This window comes from Amborella trichopoda, chromosome 4, assembly GCF_054954075.1.
Source record: "Amborella trichopoda isolate Santa Cruz 75 chromosome 4, AtrichopodaSantaCruz75HAP2 v2.0, whole genome shotgun sequence".
NCBI classification, from domain to species: Eukaryota; Viridiplantae; Streptophyta; class Magnoliopsida; order Amborellales; family Amborellaceae; genus Amborella; species Amborella trichopoda.
This window is the reverse complement of record NC_142339.1, coordinates 20389127-20413657: the sequence shown is the minus strand read 5'-3', so window position 1 is coordinate 20413657 and position 24531 is coordinate 20389127. Positions and strand designations below refer to the sequence as shown.

General features: G+C 41.1%; 1 protein-coding gene across 1 annotated transcript; it reads left to right on the top strand.

Moving 5' to 3' along the window:
- The first annotated feature begins 1870 nt into the window (after positions 1–1870).
- LOC18423389 (phospho-2-dehydro-3-deoxyheptonate aldolase 2, chloroplastic) lies at positions 1871–6758 on the top strand. The gene is made up of 5 exons (XM_006827991.4): positions 1871–2543; positions 2644–2921; positions 3015–3291; positions 3400–3645; positions 6046–6758. Exons 1-5 carry the CDS (start codon positions 2016–2018, stop codon positions 6298–6300), a joined length of 1584 nt encoding a protein of 527 aa, XP_006828054.1. The 5' UTR covers positions 1871–2015; the 3' UTR covers positions 6301–6758.
- Positions 6759–24531: the final 17773 nt, after the last annotated feature.

Sequence of the window (24531 nt, the reverse complement as noted above, 5' to 3'; positions counted from 1 at the left end):
GAGGTGCGCACAACCAAAGCACAAGATAGAGAGAGAGAGAGAGGATGCCTAATTTTTTAGAGAGAGAGAGAGACCAATTTAAGATGAAGGAAAATGGAAGGGGTTGGTGTGGAGAGCGGCACGAGTGGAAGGGGTAGGTAAGGTCGAGCTGGCCACCTTCCATTTACTTTTACATCTCTTTATGTTTTTTTTTTAAGTTTTATATCTGAGTAATCGTTGTGAATTCAATCATCCCGAAAGATATTCTACCCACTCCCGAATATACTCTATATTTAGTAGTTATGTAAAACCCAACCAGGAATTGATTTTAGAAAAAAGTTGCAACCTTATAATGTAGAACTATGATGCACCTCAAAAATCTTTCAAAAAAGATGGTTTTAATATTGAAAAATCCTTTGATTGATCATCTCGACATCGAGATGTATGACCATGAAAAATAAAAAGATTTTAAGTCTCAATGCATTTTACAACATATTATCTATACCGTCTATTTTCAAGATTTTCGTATGTTTATAGATCTACTTGATTTTTATCATTTTTCAAATTTAAACTTTTATAATTAGATATGGAAATAAATTTTGAGATAATCCTAAGAACATTTTACATCAAAATTGTATACCATAATAAAATTTGAAGGTGCACCTTACCTCTATAGCTACAGATGCATCCGTATACCAACTGCACCCTCAATTTTAAGACCCTAAAATTTAGGGATCTAACCTTTTTAACACATAGTCAATAAAAAATTCTCCTAATTGGCCCTCTAAGCCCTTTAAAAAATAGGGATAATCTAAAATTCTCAACCCTTCAAATTTCAAACATAAAATGGGTTGTGAATAATTGATTTACTAACTTTGTGGTTTATTTAAAAAATAATAATACTTTTTTGTGATATATTTTTCATTAAGTAATGGTAACTTTGAAAATGTAACTACATGACAAGAGGTACTTTTGTTATCTCTAAAAAAGTAAAGTTGAAATTTTTATTAAAAGACAATAACATTCTACCAATAAAGTTTTAAGACACTAACTTCCAAAATACCAAAAACTTTAATACTGCACTTGCTTAATGGCTAAATTAGCTATTAAATAATTTTTAACTTTTGTATTTTGAAAGGCTGTTAATTCTAGACAAATCCAAAAAAATAATGTCTCCAGATTAAGTAAAAACTATCCAATTTTTAGAAGATGAGATCTAAGTAGTAGAAAACTCAAATTACAATTCTCTTTTCCTTTAAAAATAATCATCTAATAATTCTTAGGATGTTCCCAAAATTTGAGATTGAAAAAATCTCCCAAATAGGCCATTTAACAAAGAGAGTAGAAATAAACTATACTCCCTAACGAGTCATTTAACTAAGGGAGTAGAAGTAAACATACTCCCTAAGGAGCATAGTATACGCGCTCTTCAATTATTTTTCTGCCTAACTTCTGGTGTTAATATTCTGCATTTCCAAATTCCAATTTTTGCAAACATTATAATTGAATATAAGGTTAACATATGGCATTGTGCAGTGTAGCCGATTAAACAAATTGTGGATCATTTTTTCACCGAATTCTCTCCTTTGCCCGTTTGGGCTTTTTTCTTGCTGACTCATCAGTTCTTAAATCTAAATTTCTTGGAGTCATTCTTAGATAGCAGGAGTAAAAGTTACTTGAAATTATTATGGAAAAAGTTAATATAAGTAGTTGGTGTGATTATTACTTTACTTACTGGTAATTAAGGGATTAGGTGTACTCAAAGAAGACTTATTTTTCTGGTTTTTTCTCTTGACCAGAATGGAGGGCTCCAACCACCACCACCAAACCTCTATTTCTGCCCTGCTCCCTCATTTCACCTATAAATAAACCTCCTCCTCCTCCACCATTCAACTCTGGGCTTCTTCTCCTAATCAAAAAAACGATTCTAGATAGAGAGAAAGGCTGAGGAGGAGGAATTGAGAGTTACATTCCTTTGAAGAGAGAGAAAGAAACTTAAGGACTAAGGAGGACTGAGAAAGAGTAAGAAAACGAGAATGGCTTTGGCAGGATCTTCATTCTCCGGCACCTCTCTCATCCATTCTTCTTCATCTCAAGGAGAGAATCAGAGAGGCCTCATCTTTGCTGCCGAGTCGTTGGGTCTGAGCACCATCCCGAAGCGAAGCTCGAAGCAAAAGGCGATCTCGGCTGTCCATGCCGCAGAACCTCTCAAAGCACCGCAGAAACCAGCGGAGAAAGCATCGAAGGCCGCTCCTCTGAGATGGAGCCCTGATAGCTGGAGGAGCAAGAAAGCTCTTCAACTGCCAGAGTACCCTAACAAAGAGGAGCTCGACTCTGTTCTCAATACCCTTGAGTCTTTCCCCCCGATTGTTTTTGCGGGAGAGGCTAGGCACTTGGAAGAGAAGTTGGCCGAGGCGGCTATGGGAAGGGCTTTCCTTCTACAGGGTGGGGATTGTGCAGAGAGCTTTAAGGAGTTCAACGCCAACAACATCAGGGATACCTTCAGGATATTGCTTCAGATGGGGGTTGTTCTGATGTTCGGAGGCCAGATGCCTGTCATCAAGGTGCTTAATTCATGATATCCCTCTCTCTCTCATACATACATGATATACCCTGTATTTTATTTTGTATTCACAAAAATGGTTTTCTCTCTGGTCTATGTAGGTGGGACGAATGGCAGGACAGTTTGCGAAACCTAGATCAGATCCTTTCGAGGAGAAGAACGGGTTGAAGCTTCCAAGTTACAGAGGAGACAACATTAATGGAGATGCGTTCGATGAGAAATCGAGGATCCCTGACCCACAGAGGATGATCAGGGCTTACTGCCAGGCGGCGGCCACCCTGAACCTCCTCAGGGCCTTCGCCACCGGTGGTTATGCCGCAATGCAGAGGGTCACTCAGTGGAATCTCGATTTCACCGAGCACAGTGAGCAAGGAGACAGGTTTGTCCCTCTTTGTCTTTAATTCAAATTCCCATCAGATTTGCGTTCAAATCTGGTTTCTGAAAATTAGGGTTTGGTGGGTGGCATGAGCAGGTATAGGGAGCTTGCGAACAGGGTTGATGAAGCCCTTGGTTTCATGACGGCTGCGGGGTTAACGGTGGACCATCCGATTATGACGACCACCGAATTTTGGACGTCGCACGAGTGCCTGCTTCTGCCATACGAGCAGGCTCTCACCAGAAAGGATTCAACCTCGGGCCGCTACTACGACTGCTCGGCCCACATGCTTTGGGCCGGTGAGCGCACCCGCCAGCTCGACGGCGCCCACGTCGAGTTCTTGCGTGGCGTCGCTAACCCGCTCGGCATCAAGGTAACCTAGTTTCTCTCTCTAGATTAACTCTCTCTCCAAATCAAATATTCCTAGTTTCTCTCTCTAGAGTTGGAGTTTTGGGTTTTTAAGCAGAAAAGCGTTGTGCAGGTGAGTGATAAGATGGATCCGAATGAGCTGGTGAAGCTGTGTGAGATACTGAACCCGGAGAACAAGGCAGGAAGGATAACTGTGGTAACGAGAATGGGGGCTGAGAATATGAGGGTGAAGCTCCCTCACCTCATCAGGGCGGTGCGCAGAGCGGGTCTGGTGGTCACTTGGGTCAGCGACCCCATGCACGGAAACACCATCAAAGCTCCATGCGGCCTCAAGACTCGCCCCTTCGACTCCATCCGAGTATGCTCTCTCTCTCTCTCTCGGCTTTTGGAAATTTCTTTTCTTTTTCTTTCTATTCAAACCACACAATTTTTGTCCTCTCTGTCTCTAACCTAGTCTTCTGAAATAAGCTTGACCTGTAAAAATTATAAAAGACCTGCACTAGTAAAAAATTTGATGAGTTTGGTAGTGGTTGCATATTTTTTAACACATAGCGGCGACGAGCTGGACCTGGTCAACCTTGGCCATGGCCGAGCTTTTGTCCTTATAGGGCTAACTAGCCAAAAATTAATGAAGAAAAAATAAAATAAAAAACATGAAAAAAAGGGCATACTTCCCGGGCCAAATAATGGGGCTGTTGCCACTTTTAAGGCCAGGCGATCAGCCGGGCTCGGCCCAGCCACCAATTGCCAGCGACCCATTCTCTCTTTTTTTTTTTTGGGAAAACTTTCTATGTTCCCCCAGCAACATAGAAGTTTTATGTTTCCCCTACTATCCAGCCATCTATTTTTTATCAAGAGAGCCACCCACCGTTTGATCTTAGATCCAACGTTTCAAAGTAATTTATTTTTAGTTTTTTTAGTAAAATTTTTTTGAATATGACATTTGGTGCATGCCATCTTTTTATTGGGGCGCACCTATAAAAAATATTAACAATAATATTTCGATAAAAAATATTAACCAAAATAAGCCTTAAAATTTTTAAGGGTATTTTAGTCATTTTATTTTATTGAAAATATTTTTTTTATATTTTTCGTTAGTGCCCTTCTAATATAGGAACGGATGTCCAAAATTTGGTGTCAAAACAGTTTATAAAAACAAAATTAAAAATAAAACATTGTAGAGGCATGATATTGTGATTGGATCAATCTTAGCCCTCCATTAAAAAATGGATGGTTGGCGGTTAGATAAGGGAGAACATAGAACTTCTATGTTGTAGGAGAAATCTTTCCTTTTTTTTCCTTTTGAATCTTACAATTTATTAAACCTCTTAGGTCAGTTTGGTTCGTGTGAAAATGTTTTTACATGAAAATATTCTTTGCCAAGGAATGCTTTTAGTTATCAATTAGAAGATATTTTCATACGAACCAAACTTGTTAGTAAAAAAGTTTTTTTTTTTATAAAAAGAGAGAGAAAATACAAAATTTATAAAAAAAACCTTAAAAAACAAACATCTTCTCGAGGTTACACGTGACCTAAAAAGGCATTGTTAACTTCAAGTTGATTAAGGGACCATTGCTTGATGGAGCCAAGAGATAATAAGCATCGAACAATAACCAATTTGGCGACGGGGCGAAAGTCTAGTTAAGAGTGATTTGCTTTGGCTTGGTGGCCTGGCTAGTACTCTTGGGCAATTATCTGATCAACCATCGTTTTTCCCTATTTATATGTTTTGTTTTTTTTGGAAAGTTTTATTATGTTTGGTGTGGATTAATATGTAGATAAAAAGAAGGAAAAAGCTAACAATAACTGGACAACTATAATGAATAGTAATATAAATAAAATTTTAATCTTCATATCTTTATTATATGGTTCAGAATGTATATCATTATATGAATTTTAATATTGTTTTTAAAAATCGGATCATAATGAAATTTTAGACGTGTGTATTAAAAACTAGGCCGTATAATTAAAAAATATATAAAATAATATTTTTTAAAATATAAAATGATCGAAATACCTTTAAAAAATGACGAGGGTAATTTGGTCATTTTTTATTATTGAAAATAATTTTTTTATATTTTTATATGGTGCGCAATAGGATTAAGTATATATACTGAAAATTTCATCTTAATCAAATTTATAAAAAAAAATTAAAATGCATATAGTGATATACATTTTGAACCATATGGCGAAAATCACGGTAGGAATTTTGCCTATATTACTATTGAAATGTTTACTCTAAAGATATTACAAGTGTTATCACCCCTTGCTTCAAGGGATGGACGATCCTAGAGAAGGTGGATATATCAGTTGGGTTCAATCAGGTTTTGCTACCCTGGCTCTCCATCTCCGTCCATCCATTCCCTTTTTCTAACGATTTCTAACCGGAGGACGATGGACCTTATTACTTCTATAGTCTATGGATCACAGCACGTCCAACAATAAAACTGAGTTCTAGTGGACCTTAGACGAATTATTCCCGAATATCCCGCTATGGATCTCTTCACCATTAAATTCGAAAGGAAATGCTAAATCCATAACCTTTTCCTTGTTTTGCAAGTCCTGTAATTTTGTTAATTAAAGAGGTCAAAAGAAGATCTAATTAACAACGCTATAATGAAACCTCTCATAATTGATTTTCTTTGTTTTGGTAAATAGAGATTTAGGCCATTAGCCTTTTAGTCGTCAATGCCTCGTAACATTCTTAATATAATTATTAGAACTAAAAATTGATGTTGGGAAGTGGTGATTTGACAGGCTGAAGTTCGAGCTTTCTTCGACGTGCACGACCAAGAGGGGAGCCACCCAGGAGGTGTTCACCTAGAGATGACCGGTCAGAACGTGACGGAGTGCATCGGCGGTTCGAGGACTGTGACCTTTGATGACCTCTCTTCTCGCTACCACACCCATTGTGACCCACGCCTCAATGCCTCTCAGTCTCTCGAGCTCGCGTTTATCATTGCCGAGCGCCTCCGTCGCCGCAGGATCGACTCCACGCCTCTACCTCTCTAGAAATCCTACATATCACCCACTCTTCTCTTTTTATCATCAGCACATTCCTTCACCCCTCCTTTGTCTCCCTCTCTCTTGTTCTCATTGGGTTTCATCTCTCCCTTATTTGTTATTGCGAATTACACAAGACCTTATCAATTCTCCCTCCTCTTCCCTCTCTCTTTTCATTAGGTTCCTTTGAGACCTTGAATCATAAACTCTTATTTCTCTCTCTTTTGTTTTTGTTGTGTCAAAGGGCCCTTCTTTGATCCTTTGCACCATTGTTTCCTCTGCGCTACCAATGTTGTATATATATTTATTAGAGAGAGCCACAAAAGTGGAATAGGTTGTTTTTGCATGATTAAACTCCGTTTAAAAGTTATATAATAAAATAATCCTTGGTCGTGAATGTAAGCCAAGGGAGAATAGTTTGTATGAGTCCGCCACTCATCTATTGCTATGAGATTATTTGTTTTTTATATGGGTGTGGTTTGTATAAGGTTGCATCTTTTAACAAACAAATTAAGGTGCACCTCCAAACTTTGTCAAGTGTTGTAATTTTGGTTAAAAATAGTTTTAGAATAATGTGATAATTTAATTCTATTTCTAATTTTAAAACTTTAATTTTAAAAATGGTTCAAATCAAACAGATCTATAAACACATGATAATATTGAAAATGGATAGTTCAAATTATGTGTTGCAAGATATATTATTTTTAGAACTTGATATCTTTTTTCATTTATATATAGACATCTTGATGTTGAGATGATCAATTAGATGTTTTTTCAAATTCAAAGCAACATTATTTGAAAGATTTTAAAGGTACACCTTAATTCTTTATTTTAAGGTGTCAACTTTATATACTTTTGACATACCAGTGACTCATTTTAAATTCACAAATTTTAGGTATTGACAATAGGTAATGAATGTGATTGTTTAAAAAAAGAGTATTTATTTTTGGGAAAATATCTCTATACCTTTTATTTTTACGTTTCATTTCACAATAGACCCAAGGTTTTAAAAGATATCTTGGGACATAAAATTTGTAGATTTTATTTCTTCTAACTCTTGAGTTAATTTAAACCTGTTTTTTTAGGCCAAACAAATCTAAAATGACATGCTTTTTTTTAAAAGTTATCATCTCAAATTTCTAGAGAGAGAGAGAGAGAGAGAGAGAGAGAGAGAGAGAGAGAGAGAAAGGCTTCATGGAGGTGAGAAATTACCGGGAGGAGAGAGAAAGAGGTTTTTGGAGAAACACGGGAGGAGAGAGAAAGAGGAGAGAGAAAGAGGTGTCTGGAGAAACATGGGAGGAGAGAGAAGAGAGTCAGAGATGTAGGAAGAGAGAGAATTAGAGAAGTTTGGGATATATAAGTAGGAAGAGAGAGAAATAGAGAAGTTTGGGATATATAAGTGAAGAGAGATAAATGATTCGGTTTAAAAAGAGCATGTGTTTCTCACATTTGTTTAGGTTAAAAAATAAATTTAAAGTGGTCATGGGATTAGAAGATATCTTTTAAAACATTGGATTTATCAAAAAATGAAAAACTTAAAAATATGGGATATGGAGATATTTTCTTTTTATTTTTTTTAAACTGCTGTGGTGGTGGGATCAACACCATCTAACATAAATCTTTGAGATAGTTTTTAATTGAGGGAACACACATCTACATACTTATAGCAATCGGGTTTGGGCTTAAGTTGTTAGTAGTTGATGCCAAGCAACACTAAGTGTCATGCTCAAATCCTACCAATGAACTACCCAAAGAAAAATATCTATATATATCCCCTAACGTGTTGACATGTATGGCTATGAGACCTCATGTGATTTAGCCTACAATTGTGGGCTTAGACGAATCTAATTATCCATAATTATCTCCAATGTTCATATGGATGCGTTGGATGAAACTTTTTGGCTATGAGACCTCATGTGATTTAGCCTATAATTGTGGGCTTAGACAAATCTAATTATCCATAATTATCTCCAACGTTCATATGACCCAACGTTCATATGGATGTATTGGATGAAACTTTTTCTCATAGACTCGTTGGAGAAATATAATTGTTAGCCCTTCTTCTCGCTATAAAAATGGGAAGCCAGAGAGAGGAAGACACAACAAGAAAAAGGTGTACAGTTCTCTTCTCTCTTTCAAGAAAAAAAAAAGAAATTACCAGCCTCATGGCATCCCTCCTCTCTGATATCGGGTTTGGTCTCATCCACGCTCTATCAATATTTACTAACATTGGTATCAGAGCAATCAGGTTCCATCTTCCTTATTTGTACTCCAAATTTTTTTTTGAACGATAGAGCTTATGTGATTTGTTTGTTATGATTTATGCCCATTTTTTTGTGTATAAATTGTGCTCCAATATATTACTCGATGCTATCTTATCTTAGTTCACAATGTTAATTAAAGGATAAGTATCGTGCCCTTCATGTGTATTAATCAATTCCAAATCACCTCTATCCCATTTTAGATTATGGGTTTGGTTTAATATTTGAATTGTGAGGGTAATTTTTGCCTTGTCAGATAAGTTGTGGTATGGATATATGGTACAGTGATATGGGATTGACTACCTAGTTTTAGTTGATCACTTTAATTTTCTCTCTACAACATCCACAAAAATAGTTGTTTGTTGCTTATTGTACTCTCTCTCTCTCTCTCCCTTTGATCTAAATCCAATATAAAACGTTTTTTTTTAAAGTGTGTTTGAAGGGTCTAAGAAGAGTTTTGGATAACTCAATGTTAGAGGAGGCACATACCACAAGACGCTCTCTCTCATCAATCAATATCAAGAAGAATAAAAATATTTGTGTCAGCCCATCATAAACCTTTTAGCCCACGTGTTCTCTCTCCAAACTTTGTTGCCTACCCACGAACCGTTGTGCTCGCTTCGATAAATAAATAAAAAAAAAGGAGAAAAAGACAGAGGAAGCTCTGCTGCCTGCTAGTTGTTGTGCATATCTTCATTAAAAACATATAACGTCTGTGTTATGCTTTATCTCCTACTTCTAAGTGTTGATTTTGGTGCGGGTCCATTATTTTATATTGTCTCTATCTAGTGGTCCCTAATGAGATAACAAATGACCTAAAGAATTCGATTTTACTCATTTCTTTTGTATTGTTGATATTTTTATTTTTTTTAATTTTTTTTTAAAAATAAATAGAAAAGGGGGTTGAATACATATTTTGCTATTTTGTTTCCTTATATATTGTTGATATTTCTATTAAAAAAAATTATGGAAGACTTACTTTGCTGATATTTGAATACAATTAATGCACTTACTGCCTTGGTGTGATATAGAAATTGATTTGTCTTCTAAAGTGAATCTCATATTTGATATTTTCTCTTCTATTATAAGGGATCACACACCCTTGATATTGCTCTTGGAACCCAAATAAATAAATATAAGGGGGAATTTTAGCTTTGATAATTGTGGTACTTACTCATAGAATGAGAGATTGCCAATTTCAATTTTTTTAAGGCATCACTTAATAACTGATATTATTTTATGAAATAATTGCAACTCTCTTTGTACAACAATTGACCACATATTAAATTTTTGGTCCCTTGTTTAGCTTCTTTAGAACTTAAAAAGTATTAGGTTGCTTGCACAAAACTTAGCAAATGACTAGTAGAATTGTAATGGCCGAACTTTCTAGAGTTGAAAAATTGAATGGAACCAATTTTGGCATGTGGAAGAGGAAGATGAAGTATCTCCTCATCCAAGATAAAATAAACCAATTAAGGTTTGGTGATAAACCAATTAAAGAAGAAAAGAAAAAGTTTTATGTTGACTTTTATGCAAGATGACCTTATTAAGGTTTTCAAACATTATGAAACATCTAAGAAAATGCTGGAGGCAATAAAAACTAAATATGACTCAACCATTGAAACACACATCCAATTGCTGTTAGAGCAATATAACTCATTTAAAATGAATGAGGGTAATAATGTAGTGGAACATGTAAACAAGATGCTTGTTATGGCTAAGGACTTAGCCATTGCGACGAATGAAGTACTCGAGTGCATGCAAGTTTCCACTATCTTAAATAGCCTTCCACTTTCATGGAGAATATTAACAATTGCACTTAGGTTGAATGTAAAATCTCTTACATTAGGGGACCTACCTATACAACTAGCCTTAGAGCAAGAGCACGTGAACAAAGATAAAAAGAATGAGCTCATGCTTGCTGAAGAACTTCCCAAATCTAGCCAACCCGAGCCTAATAACTAGAAATTTCAAGGGAAGTTTAATAAGAGGAATAATAGATTAAAAAACAGAGGAATTAAGCCATACAACCAAGAAACTAAACAAGGACCGCCAAAATGCTTTGTATGTGGTCAGCCAGGTCACTTCAAGAACCGCTTCCCACATAATAGAAACCCGCAATAACCAAAGAATAGTGAAAATGAAAGAAAGATGCATGACGTTATTTGTGTAGTTTCTGAGTACCTAATGACAGACTACGACATCAAAGGATGGTGGGAAGACTCGAACGCTAATCTACACATTGCAACCTCAAAAGGCCTCTTCGAGAACTTCAAAGAAATAAAAGCTGGGGAGAAACACATCTACATGGGGAACAATATCTATTATGATGTATTAGGTGTAGAAACTTGTAGGTTGTATGTAGGGATAATCAACCTTATATTAACTGACGTATATTTTGTCCCTTGTATGAGACGAAATATTATATGTGTCCCCTTGCTTATTAGAAAGGGCTTTGAAGTCCACATTCGATTGTAGACACCATTTTAAATATGGTAAATGCTGTGATTTTCTAAACTCTTAGGACCACATTATCCTAGTAAACTCAAATCTATAGCCCACACAGTCTGCCCTGTGACCCAGAACCATTTTGCTTACCTGAAACCCTGCGGATACCCTGTTTTGATCCAGAATCTACAAATGCCTTGCTTTACCAAGAAAATCATTAAAAATAGTAGAAAAATCGTTTTTGACCTAAATATTCGTTGAGAGCTTCATAAGAGGCCGAGGTACACACCTGAACTGAAAATTTCCAATTTCGGTAAGTTTTGGCTTGGGTGACACACCTAGTGTCGCCCAACCCAGATTAGGCAACACTCTTTGTGCCGCCCACCAGACTAAGCGACACACACAGTGTCGCCCAGGCGACACACTGTGTGTTACCCAACCCAGTTTGACCCAAAATCTTCATTTTTTGATAGGACAACCCAGAGATCAGTGTTGAGCAGGAATCTGCCATTTTGGGTAGATCTGGTTTGGGCTGCACACCTTGTGTCGCCCAGCCTAGACAGATCCAAATTGGACAGTTTTTGGCAGGCAACATCTTGATAACCCCAGTATCTAGCCTGCACTTGAAATCAACCAGTCTTGACTTGGGCGACACACTGTGTGTTGCCTAGCTTTGACAACCTGGAAATGGCAGTTTCCGCATGCCAGAGGTCCCCCCAACTGTTTTAGATCAAATTTTCTGAATTTGACCAATTTTGGCTGGGCGACACACCTAATGTCACCCAGACCTAGGACCCCAGAAATGGAAAATTATGGCTGGTAATTTACTGGTGATGGTAAGTTCCCTTTTGGGTTAATTCCCAATCTATAAAAGTGAAAAATTTGTGGCTTCAGGGAGAAAACAAAAAAAGAAATGACGAAGAAAAAGATTGAAACCCTATCCCTTTTGCTCAGAGAAAGTTAAGCATAAAACCTAACCTAAAAACCCTAACCCTAAACCTGAGAAACCGTAACCTAGACCTAGGGAACCCTAGTTCAGAGAGGCAAAGAGGACACCGGTTCTGATACGGGTGAGCCCTCAAAGGCTCGGGGGTCTCGAGCCATTCCGTCCTGTTTGGTATTGTTCTCTTACCCTTCATTCTTCTTCTTGTTACTGTTTTGATTTTATTTTGATTAATTTTGGTCAGTTCGCTGCTTTGAACTCATGTTTTAATGTTTTTGATCATGCTGGCTCTGCCACTGATAGGAGAGCGGATCTGCTCGTTTCCGGGCAGATTTGGCCTCATATCTGAATTCGATTTGTCCCCAAATCTGAATTCGATTTGTCCCATTTTCTCTACCACACTATTTTTTTCAGTTTAAGGTGTCAAATCTGAGAGATCTCTATTAGGAGATCTATTCGATTTTCATCGTAAACAGTTTGACGCCCACTATGGGTCATTTTGAGCTTGATCCAAATGCTAAAACACGAGTTTTAGGTACTATTTTTCACTGTTTTCAGTCCAAACAGTGTCACAAACTTGGCTGTGACAAGGACCCAGGGTTTTAACACCTTGAAACCTTGTCTGGTCTGGGCGACACTAGCAATGTCGCCCAGCCTGTGAGGGAGACACCACTAATGCCACCCATGCGACACCACACAAGCCGCTCAAATCCAAAAGCCTCAATTTTTTTTGAAAATTTGCAGTCTTGTTCCAAGGACTCTCTTGTGACTGTTCAAAAAAATTTAGATCTAAATAAAATTTTCAAAAATACAAAAAAATATTTTTCTTAATATAGGTCTGTTTTGTGTGTGCTTGTCTGTTTTTACTTTATTTTAATTTATTTCATCAAAAATATTATTTTCCCTGCTTCTGCAAGTTTATTGTAGCCTTATTTCATCAAATTTAAAAATGAAAAAAATAAATTTTTTTTGGGTGACACCAACAGTGTCGCCCAACTTGTAAGGGCGACACCACTAGTGCTGCCCGGGCGACACCAGTAGTGCCGCCCGGGCAACACCACACGTTTCGCCTAGTTGTAGTGGTCCCAGAAACTTCTTGGTGCCCCATAGGCCTCTTCCAAAGGTTGTTGGCTTCCTGTTCACTAATTTTTGGCTTAAAATAAATTTTTTTAAAAAATATAAAAAAAATATTTTGCTTAAAAAAGGTTTGTTCCATTCTTGGCTTTTTGATTTTATTTTAGTTTGTTAATATTGATTGAAAGCATGTTTTCCCTGCTTTCACCATGAAATTTTATTTTAGTTTGTTAGTATTGATTGAAAACATTAAATCATGTTTCATCAAAGTCAAAAAATCAAAAATAAAAAAAAATACATTCAGGGTTGCTTGTACCCTCCCTGAACCGTGTCCCATTCGAGGCACCCTTGACTCGGGCTGTGCTCAACTTAGCACGGACTGTACTTGGTCTCACTGTTTTGACTGTACGTTTTTAGGGGTTGCTTCCCTTCCTCTCTCTCTTCTCGTCTAACACAGTCGGTGAATCCTAGCGCCAACTGCATCCTCTCTCTCCTATTGTCTAACACAGTTAGTGAAGCCTAGTGCTGACTGCATCCTCTCTCTCTTCTCGTCTAACACAGTCGGCGAAGCCTAGCACCGACTGCATCCTCTCTGCTCTTCATCTAACACAGTCAGCGAAACTTAGCGCCGCTTGCATCCTCTCTCTCTTCTCGTCTAACACAGTCGGTAAAGCCTGATGTCGACTACATCTTCTCTCTCTTCTCTATCTAATACAGCTTGGAGATGCTCAGCACCGATTGTGTTATCTCTCTCTTCTTTGTCTAACCAAACCGGTGACACTCAACGCCGACTGAGTCCTCTTCCTCGTCTTTGCCTAATACAGCTAGTGATGCCTAGCGCCATCTGTATTTTTCTCTCTTCCCTCATATTCTTCTTTTTCTTTCTTTCTCTTCCCACTTCTTTCTTTTCTCTTCTTCTCTTATCTTACTCTTCTTATGTTTTTTCTTATGATATCTGTTATTTATGTTACTCTTTCTTTTGATTAAAGAGCGGTTGAGATTAGCCTATCATGGTAGTTTTGTCGTCTAGCCGTAATATTGTTGTGTCAGAATTACTGTGCCCTCTTTATTGCCACGGCAGACTAACCATCGTGTCCAGCAAGTCAGTATCGGTATTGACATCTAATAGTAATCCTATTGAGCCGGTCTGAGTTACCGAGCCCGTTTTACTACCACGTCAGGCCAATTACTCATCAGCTTAGTCACTGTGTTGATCTCCCCGCCTGGTCAAATTCTTCTCTCCCTCATCTTTCTTATCTCATTCTTCTCTTCTTTTTTTGGAATGTGCATGTTTGTGTACGTTCACCAAAGAGGCAAGGTGAGGTCAGTTGACCCACTTGTCTTATAATATTTTCCATATGTGTGTGATTGCAGAAAACAGGAGAATACAAGCCAAGGGAGGCGATTCCGAACCAGTTTTATTACTAGGGGGCTTTCTTCAAGATCTAATAGGGCGCCCACGTGAGGCAGCTCGAGTAAACCCAAACCCACCTTAAATTCCTCTCTCATCGGTTGGTAATACCTACCCTATTTTCAACGAGGTTCCAAGAGGGATCTCAAAAATCCTGGGTCTCCCCGAAACCCGAGCCGCGTGCCACCTCATCATTCATATCTGGAGGGTGAGATCGAGGCACCTAACCAGCTTGGCGACTCCACTGGGGACTTACTATCCCTTAGTTGGATCGTTCTTGTTTGGCTAGTTTCTTCTTTTATTATCTGCTTTTATCTTTTAACTCATCACTTATGGCTGTTGGGTTCTATAACTCATTCATCTAGATCGAGGACTTTCTCATCCTCGTAATCGTGAGTGTCCCTAGGGAACAAGTTCCTTTAACTTCGTTCCCAATCCTTCTTTTGAGAAAAGATCCCGGGTCTAACTCCCAGGTTTGAACCTGGATTGGCGTGAGGAAGGACCTAAAAGTCCCTAACTCGCCATATCGTCGCTCTGGTGGAACCTCCACCGAGGCACCTTGCATCGGCAACACACCTGTTTCCCCACATAGCATGTACCTAGCCACCGGTAAGTCACTTGTCAGTCGTACTGTCGAGGTACATCAGAAGGCTGCCCAGTCCCTTTTTGCAAAAGGTAAGCAAGTTTCCATTGCTTCTGTGGGTCATCGAAAGGCTACCCCTCACATTCCTGCACCACCACGAGTCTCTATCCCTAAGGGCTCGACACATAGAGATGGAGGCCTTGTTACCTCTCCCTCTTACACACACCACAAGGCTCGTGGGTTACCCACTCGAGTCACACCTCGGGGCAACCCTTCTGTTATCTCGAGTCCGTGTCTAGGATTGAACCTTCCAAGGTCAGGTCCTGCGCACGCTACTCATATGCATCCCACCGCTCGGGCTACTCATATGCATCCCACCGCTCGGGGCAATGCCAACCTGATTACACAAGAGATGACCTCCTCATCCTCCTACTCTGCACACACAAGCAGACCCCGTAAGGAGCAGGTCTCCACATGTTCTCTTACAGACACCTGCATCCAGTTGCTCGAGCCTAGGCCTATCCCTAGGTCACCCGTGATCCTTCTACAAGGGGTCCATGCGTCGCCAGCACAGACATCCCCTCGCCCTCGACTTACGCTTTGTCATGAGTTAACCCTGTTCCTACCTGCTCCTCCTTCGTCGAGCAAGCACCTCCAGCCTTAGTACTGGAAGAGTTTTCTCAGGAGTACCATCCTGAACCAGCTCCGTCATTTTGGTTGTGTCTCTGGAGCACACAAGAAAGCTCGGGGCAATGACCTGATAGAAGATCGAGTTCTTCATCCGCTCCGGCCCAAGATGACTCCAGTCCCTGGTCCTCATACTTTGCCGCACCTGATGGAGACAACTCTCTCTTGTGCAAGAAGAGCTGACCAGTCACAGTCCTAATTGCCGTTTTGGCGTGAGGTCCATCAAAACCTCAAGGTTAAACGCGATAGGGGTCTGCAAATTCTCACCAAGCAAGTCACCGAGGCTATCGGGGTAACTAGCTCTGATGATCCTCTTCTCCTGATCACCTTCTACCCTCTTTAGATGACGAAGCCCGAAGAAAATCTCCATGAGCTCTGCACTGTAGTTAATGTTGTAGAAACTGACCCAGCCCCTCGTTAGCCACGGTCTCAAGACCGTCGAGAACCGGTCCTCACGTGATTAACATACAAAAGTCGAGTTCAGTCAGGGCATGCTGGCCCCCTACTGACTGATCTACCACACACGACCTGTCACGTTCGCAAGCCCTCAGTTGCAACTAACGGTGACCTCCATAGAGAAACAGTCAACGTAATGGTCATAAGCGAGCCTGGTGACGCACAGGAAGAGCGCATGATCAAGTTTGAGGATATGGTGAGCACGATGATGGAAAAGATCGATCGTATAGACGCCGCACGCCAATCAGCTACCCATGAGGTCAATTCCCATCACTCTGATGGTGCACCTCCAAGGCAGCCCCTTCCCTCTGCTTCATAGGACAATTCTGTCCCTCACCCTGTCACACAGGCAGACATCGATGCTATGGTGACCCATAGCTTAAAGAATATGAAAATTCTAGGGATACAGGGCGTAATGCCTTATCAAAGGCCGTACTCTTCATATATTGACCAGGTGCCGTTTCCCTCAGATTACAAGAAAGTGAAGTTTCCCCTATTCAACGGGACCAAGTCCCCGAATCAGCATATCGTCCACTTTCAAGCAGCATGTCGAGAAACAACGATTGATGGGAGACTCCTTCTCCGTCAGTTTGTTGAAACCCTTGACGACCCAGCTTTTCAATGGTATGCTCGACTTCCCTTGAACTCGGTAGATACATGGGAGGAAATAGAAAGACTGTTCTATCAACGCTTCTATGAGTCGAGAGAGAGGTTCAAACCATCAAACTTCTCACCTTGAGTCAAGATCCCGATGAGCCCGTGGACCACTTCATATCAAGATGCAGAAATTTGGCTGCTCGCCATCCTAATCATATGCCCGAGAAGGAAGCGGTCCAAACTTGCATGTGGAATATGCGACCCGAGATCACTCTACATGTCAAGGACTCTAATCTGACCTCCATGTCAGAATTGATCTCTAAATCAGTCCGCATAGAAAGTCTATCCCGCCACCACGGCGGGTCATGACAACCGTCTGCAAGCTCAGCAAACAATCGGGGCAATGGTAGCTCTCAGAACAACACAAGAGGCAGCCAACAGAAGGGAGTAATCAGTGCAGCCGTCATGGTCACTGATCCAAAGAAGACTCCCTCCCAAACTTTGGACCTCTCCAAAGGCGTGGGCACGACAAAGACAGCTCCATAGGCATGTACGTGACAATATACGTACAACCAAGTACCCCCGTCGGCCAACCTTGATCGAGGTGATTATTTCACCAGATATAGGAACTAGGTCTACCCCTTCAAGAATGAATGGGTCCTTGCAGTGTTCCGGTTATTATTGGAACAGAATATGATTCAGCTTTCAGAAGCCAAGTTCCCTGACCAAGCTGACCTTGACACTCAGGAAAATTATTGCACTTATCATAGAAGGATCAATCATTCCACAGATGATTGCCACACGCTAAAAGATATTATCGAGGCCCTAATCCAGAAGGGTCAAATAAAGCTCAAAGACTTAAAGAAGGCCTTCAGGGCAGCAGAAGCCTCCCATGCGGTAACCTTCCAGGAAGAAGACGAATCCCTTGATATCTTCACGCCTTCTTCGTTATAATTCTTCACGAAGGCATAATCTCACCAAAGCCCGCAAGGCAACCCGACGCCTCGTTCAGGGGACTAAGGACCGTTCGTTCCCGTATCACCAGATCAGAGGTCACTACCGGTGGGTATGCACTAGTTTCCATGACATATTCACGAAGAAAATTCAAGAATGTCAGGAGTTTTACGACGTTCCAGTAACGGATCCCCAAGCCACTGCGCCATCAGGGCAAGAGTCGCACCTCCCAACACAAGACCTTCCTAACAATGATTCAGACACTGCCGAACCCTTGACTTCCCATCCATGGATAGTCCACCACGGGCAAAGCAGACTCAAGTCCTTGAGGCGAAAAGCAGCTCATCAGGCTAAAGCTGTTCACAAGCCTAGAAGGATGAATCGAAAACCACCTCAAAAAACCCGAAGGAGATGGGCATCTTGGGCTGCTCGCTGGAGAAACAAGATGGTTCATCCGTCAGTTGAGCAGGATTTTCTCAGGCCCCTTCCCCATTGGATTTCATCGCTGACACGATCCGCCTTCCTTCTCATCGAGAGGACCTCCTAGAGTCATCTTCCACTCAGAGCATGTCCAATGAGGGCTACGACGTTAAAAGCACTCCCCAACGGTCTAAGCAAGGGAAAGACCTAAAAGATGCCCTACACACGTTCAATCCTGATGATGATGTAAAAAGCCGCCTATATAAGTCCGATGAGGGGAATGACCTTAAAAGTCCCCCACTTTATGACCTTTCTCCTTCTTCTTCTTATACTTCTCATCTTTCTTCTCCTATGTCTCCTGCAGGTACAACCTTGAAATGCCCGGACTTTGAGGCTCTCGACAGAGAATTCGAAGGAATCAACATAAGTAGGATGCAACAAAAATGAATGACCAGGCACAAGCATCTGGATTCTTAACAATTGTTGATGCCTTGGTAGCTAAAGCCAAGGCAGAGCCACCTTCTTCAAAGAAACACAAAAAGTCGAAGCCAAAAAAACCCCAGTGGCCCCCTGAGCCCGACTTTGAGCAGAGACTGAGAGAGTCAAGAGGGCAAATTTTCTATTCTCAAGAAGCTTGCCACATGGTACAAGTCTATGAAGCATCAACCAGTGCAGGGCAAACACTGCGGGCATTCGTGCAAATACCGTGTGATTCATACGAGGACACTTCTCGCATCACCATCGCTGAACCTCAATATCCCTATAATTTTCAAGACAAGCTCTAGCAGCATGATAAGCTTTCCACGTTTGAGATTGATCTTTCCGTCCCTCGATTTGAGAAAGGTGCAGAAATTATGACCTACTCTAGAGCCCTATTGGAAGCAGGGATCTCAAGTTCATGGATCTCTGCACTTGAAGTTGATGAAAAGGCCTCAAAAGACAACGTGGAAGAGTTGCAAGAAGCCTCAGAAGAATGGGAAGAAGGTGGTCAAGCTACTGCTGACGAGCTCAAAGAAACAAATCTAGGTGATGAGGCCGACCCTAGGCCTACTTTTATCTCGGCAAATATGGCCCCAGAAGAGAAAGAAAATTTCACTACTTTCTTGCAAGCAAATCGAGATGTCTTTGTTTGGCATTACCATGAGATGCCCGGTCTAGACCCTCAAGTCGCGATTCACTGTCTTGGCATTGATCTGACTGTCAAGCCTATCAAACATAAATCGAGAAGGTTCAGGCTCGACCTCGAGATGCAGATAGATGCTGAGGTGACTAAACTCAGACAAGAAGGCTTCATTCGTGAAGTCAAGTACTCGAAATGGATAACAAATTTCATTCTAGTCAAGAAGAAGAACTATCAAATTAGGGTCTGCATTGACTTCTGCGACCTCAATACCACCTGTCCCAAGGATGACTTCCCGTTGTCACTCACCGAGATGCTCATTGACTCAATGGATCACTGTCAAATCTTTTCCTTCACGGAATGTTACTCCGGGTATAACCAGATATGGATGGCGCCTGAAGATGAAGAAGCCACTGCATTCTTAACTCCAAAAGGGGTCTTCTGTTACACAATGATGCCTTTTGGATTAACGAACGCTGGTGCCACGTACTAGAGAGCAATACTACCATCTTCAAAGACATGATGCATAAAAAGGTAGAGTGTTATGTAGATAACTTGGTAGTAAAATCCGAGGAGAAGGATGCTCACATGAAAGACCTTGAAATGGTATTTGAGCGATTATGTCTTCATCAACTTAACATGAACCCACCGAAATGTGCTTTCGGTGTGCGTTTGGGATAGTTATTGGGATTCATTGTCAGACATCGAGGGCTTGAGGTTGGGTTAGTCAAGACCAAGGAAATCCAAGAAATGCCATCGCTAACTACACTTCGAGAACTGTGCACCCTTCAAGGGCAGCTGACATACATTTGCTGGTTCATTTCAAATCTTTCAGGTCGCTGTAAACCCTTCACACACCTGTTAAATAAGGATACCTCATTCATTTGGGATAAAGCATGTCAAGTAGTTATTGATGAAATCAAACAATATTTACTCAACCCTCCAGTGCTCTCTACACCTGTGTTGGGAAAAGCCCTTCTCCTATACGTGACTGCTCTAGACGAGTCACTCAGGGCATTGTTAGCACAAAACAATGACAAGGGAAAAGAAACAACATTGTATTATCTCAACAGCAGGATGCAAGGGGCCAAGAAGAATTATTCCCCTATTGAGAAGATGTGCTTGGCCCTGAACTTCGTAGTACAAAAAATCCACCATTACTTGCTTGGTCATGAAGTGAAACTTATATTAAAGAAGATCCTATGAAATTTCTCATGACACGCCCATGCATGTCGGGATGCCTTGCTAAGTGGGCATTATTGCTGATGAAATTCAACATCACGTATGTCCCATGGACGGCCATCAAGTGTCAGGCCTTGGCTGACTTTCTCGCAGCACACCCCGTACCGGCAGAATCTCCTCTATCAAGCGACCTCCCTAATGAATAAGTGTTATGTGCTGACCTTGCTCATGCGTGGGAATTGTACTTTGATGAAACCTTCCAATCAGATCGAGGAGGCGCCCGAGTAGTATTCCTGACTCCGAGAGGAGGAGTATTGCCACTTTCTTTCTCTCCCGCTCAAGCTGGTTTTCATAATGAGGTAGAATATCAGGCTCTTATAATCGGGTTGGAGATAGCCTTTGACCTCGATTTGGAGCAGCTCAAGATCTATGGCGACTCTGAGTTGGTTATCCGACAGCTCAAAGGGATCTATGATGTGAGAAAAGACACTCTCAAGCCTATTCACGATACTTCAAAATCTTATATGGCCCAGTTTGAGGACATATTGCTGAGTCACATCCCCAAGAGGCAAAACTTGCAGGCTGATTCACTTGCGAAACACGACACTACAATTTTGTTGTCCTCATCAGGACCCACTCTTGTTTTGGTAGCAGAATGGAGACACATTGAACTAAGAACCGAGGTCGAAGCGGATGACGAAAGAAATATCTTCCCGGAGTGTCCTCCTTATCCATTTGGAGCACTCTATTTGCTAAGGAAGTAATTAAGATTGAACAAGAAATGGCACAGAGTCAAGGAGCTACGGGTCGAAACCAAGAACCATAATTCTTTGACCCAATATGCATAGAAATTGAACAGGTAGAAGATTGGAGAGAGCCCATCACTAGTTTCTTAAAACATGGCAGGCTCCTAGAAGATTATGTCGAACCCAACAGCGTATGTCGAATGTCTACCATGTATACCCTCTTTGAAGAAGGTGCTCTCTTCAGACGGCCGTTTGACGGTATTCTTCTTAGATGTGTGGACGTCCATGAAGTAAATAAGGTGCTAGAAGAAATCCACTTAGGCATTTGCGACTACACCATTCCAGTCTTGAGCTCTATGAACGAATACGCAAGTTGGGATACTATTGGCCTTCTATGATCTCTGATTCCTTAAATTATGCTAAAAAGTGCCAAGTGTGGCAAATACACTCAAGCCTTGTTCACCAACCTCTAGAGCCCTTACACCCTACAGTGGCATCATGGCCTTTCTCACAATGGGGTATGGACATTGTAGGGCCTACTAACCCTCCTTCGGCAATGGGTCATGTTTTTATTCTAGCTGCAACAGATTACTTTTCTAAGTGGGTTGAAGCGGTCCCCCTTAAGCAAGTTCCTGAGACAACAGTGGCTAATTTCATTTGACATCACATTATATATCGGTTTGGGGTCCCTGACCGGATTATATCTGACAATGGTCCTTAGTTTTGGAGCCACCATATTGATCGCTTGGTCAATTAGTTTGGTTTTGAGTGGAAGTACTCGACTATATACCACCCTCAGGCCAACGGATTAGCTGAGGCCTTCAATAAGACCCTATGCAATGTTTTATAAAAATCGGTGTCAAAGACGAAAAAGAACTGGCATGAGAAGCTTCCTGAAGCACTATGGGCTTATCGTACTACTACGCGAAATGCTATTGATTCCACGCCTTATTGTTTGGTCTATGGGGGTGAAGCAGTTTTACCTCTCGAAATTCAAATCCCTTCACTACGAGTAACTATTCACCAAGGAATAACCGAAGACGAGAGAGTCAAGCTTCGGTATCAAGAATTGGATGGGCTCGATGAAAAGAGGTTAGAGGCTTAGCAGAACCTTGAAATCAACCAAGGGAGAATGAAGAGGGATTTTAACAAGTCTGTCAAGGTCCTCTCATGCGCCTCTAGCGATCTAGTTCTAACAGTCAAGAGGTAAAAGGAGGTTTGAGCCTAAGTGGGAAGGTCCTTTTATAGTTAAAAAGGTCTCGCCAAATGGAGCCTACATACTAGCACATCCTGAGGGAGAGGAGACAATGCGCCCGATCAACGGGTGATACCTAAAGAAGTACTATCCATGATGCATATTCAAAGGAAAGAAACTCAACACAAAAATAAGCAAGACAGTCCAAACAAAGTCTAACTCTTTTTATTGCAGAAAAAACGAGGGACAAGTTACAAGTTAAAAAGCCCATTATTAGAGGATGGTTACGATTCTCTTGCATCTGAGGATAAGAGGACTTTTACAAACCAAAATTTGTAGTTTTGCCCTTGCATATGAGTATGAGAGGACGGATATAGGCCAAAAGAATTTCTCTCTTAGAAGAAGCAAACCCACCAAAGAAGCACCCTCATCATGAAGAAGAAGCAAAACCACTTGGAGTGACGAGTGCCACCATAAGAGGATGGTTACATGCCAAAAGACGAAGCAAAACCACTCGGAGAAGTTAGCTTCAGTTCATCCGATGTGTATATCAAATATACAAGCCAAAGATCTCATTTGACATGTTTATCAAACATACAAGGCAAAATTCATTTGACGTGTGTATCAAACATACAAAGCAGGCTGCTTTGGCAAGGGACTGGCTTATGATGGAGAGCATACCCTGTTCACAATGGATGCCCTTCCACAAAACAACATGGACTTCACTGTTGTGTTGAAGGACTTGGCTTTCAACAGGTATTAAAAGCCATGCCTTACCATCATTCACCACCCTTTGCTGGCCCATGAACATCGTCGTACGTGGCTCATCGCCGAGCATCGCAATTTCTGAATGTAACTTACTGTCACATGCGAGCAGCACTGTGCGCGTCACGACGTGGCACATGTGCTGATGAGCGTCGTCTGAAGCCAGCGTCGGTTGTGTCCTCCAAAGGCTAGCGCCGACTGTGCTCCCAACTCTTAATGTCGGTTGCCTTTCTTGAGGATCAGCACCGGCTGTGTCAGCACCGGTTATACCTCTAACTATCAGTGCCAACTGTGTCGACGCTGGCTGTTCCTCTGTCAGCGTAAGCTTTGTCGTGACTTTTTGCCTCTCGAGACGCCTCATTTTCAGGGCTTAAGTTCCTTTGCCTTTCTAACAGTTGCACGCTTTTCAAGCGCAAGCGTCCACCTCTTATCTCTTATGACCGTTTTTCTTCCCATGACCTTTCGGTTTCTTGTCGGAACTCCTTTTCTGCTGACGAAAAACCCCTGCGACGGTCCACCTCCCGTGACCGTTCATTCCCTGACCCTTCGGTTTCTTGTCGAAACTTCTCCTACATGATTGGAAAATCACTGTGAAACTTTCCTTGCCTGTGCCTTGGCCAGAAAGTCACACAGAACAATGTTGAGAAACCTTTGCAATGATATCAAATCATTGGTAACGCACTTAAATCCACCGAAAAACTTTCCAAAAATTGTGGAAATGCCCACTGCTACACTTCTCGCCTCTTCTACCCTTGAAGACCATGACTGAAGTTCTCCTACTTCCCAGAAAGCCCCTTGAGCTACACCAGAAAACTCCTGCAACTCCACTAATCGGTGGCAAAAACTTCTCCTTGGCTTAACGAAACACTTGATCTCCTGTCAGAAACTTGAACCCTTGTCAGAATCCCACTACTTGTCGGAGCTTCTACTGAGCACCCTCTGCTCATCGTTAAAATGTTTTAAGTTTTTTTTTTACCTTTGGTGAAAAAGTAAAGAAAATGAGGTTTTACCCCCTTATATAGCCAACACAACCCTCAAACGCTCCTCACAAACTGGGAATCCCAGTCACGTCCAAGGCAAGCCAAACGACGATGAGCCGGGTCGGGCTTTGACTCGAGGCCCGAGGCAACTCTCACCGTCGCCTCAAAAATTCCAACAAACAAGCTGGATTCGGAGGGTGAGATTGAGGCACCTAACCACCCATGTTGAGCAATTCAAGAAGAGGTTCGATGGTGACCGAGTGGCTATCATCGAAGAGACGATCGACGTAAACTTAGGAACTGAGAAGGACCCATGGTTAACCAACATTAAACCTCCCTATCTCTTGAGGAGTGGGAAGATATGATTTTCTTTCTCAAAGAATATCGCGATGTCTTCACCTGGTCATACGATGATATG

Excerpts from the sequence above, each read along its gene's own strand:
- LOC18423389 (XM_006827991.4), top strand. The coding sequence starts at position 2,016 with ATGGCTTTGGCAGGATCTTCATTCTCCGGCACCTCTCTCATCCATTCT. Across the intron at positions 2,544-2,643 it reads GCCAGATGCCTGTCATCAAG|GTGGGACGAATGGCAGGACA; the intron begins GTGCTTAATTCA and ends TGGTCTATGTAG. Across the intron at positions 2,922-3,014 it reads CACAGTGAGCAAGGAGACAG|GTATAGGGAGCTTGCGAACA; the intron begins GTTTGTCCCTCT and ends TGGCATGAGCAG.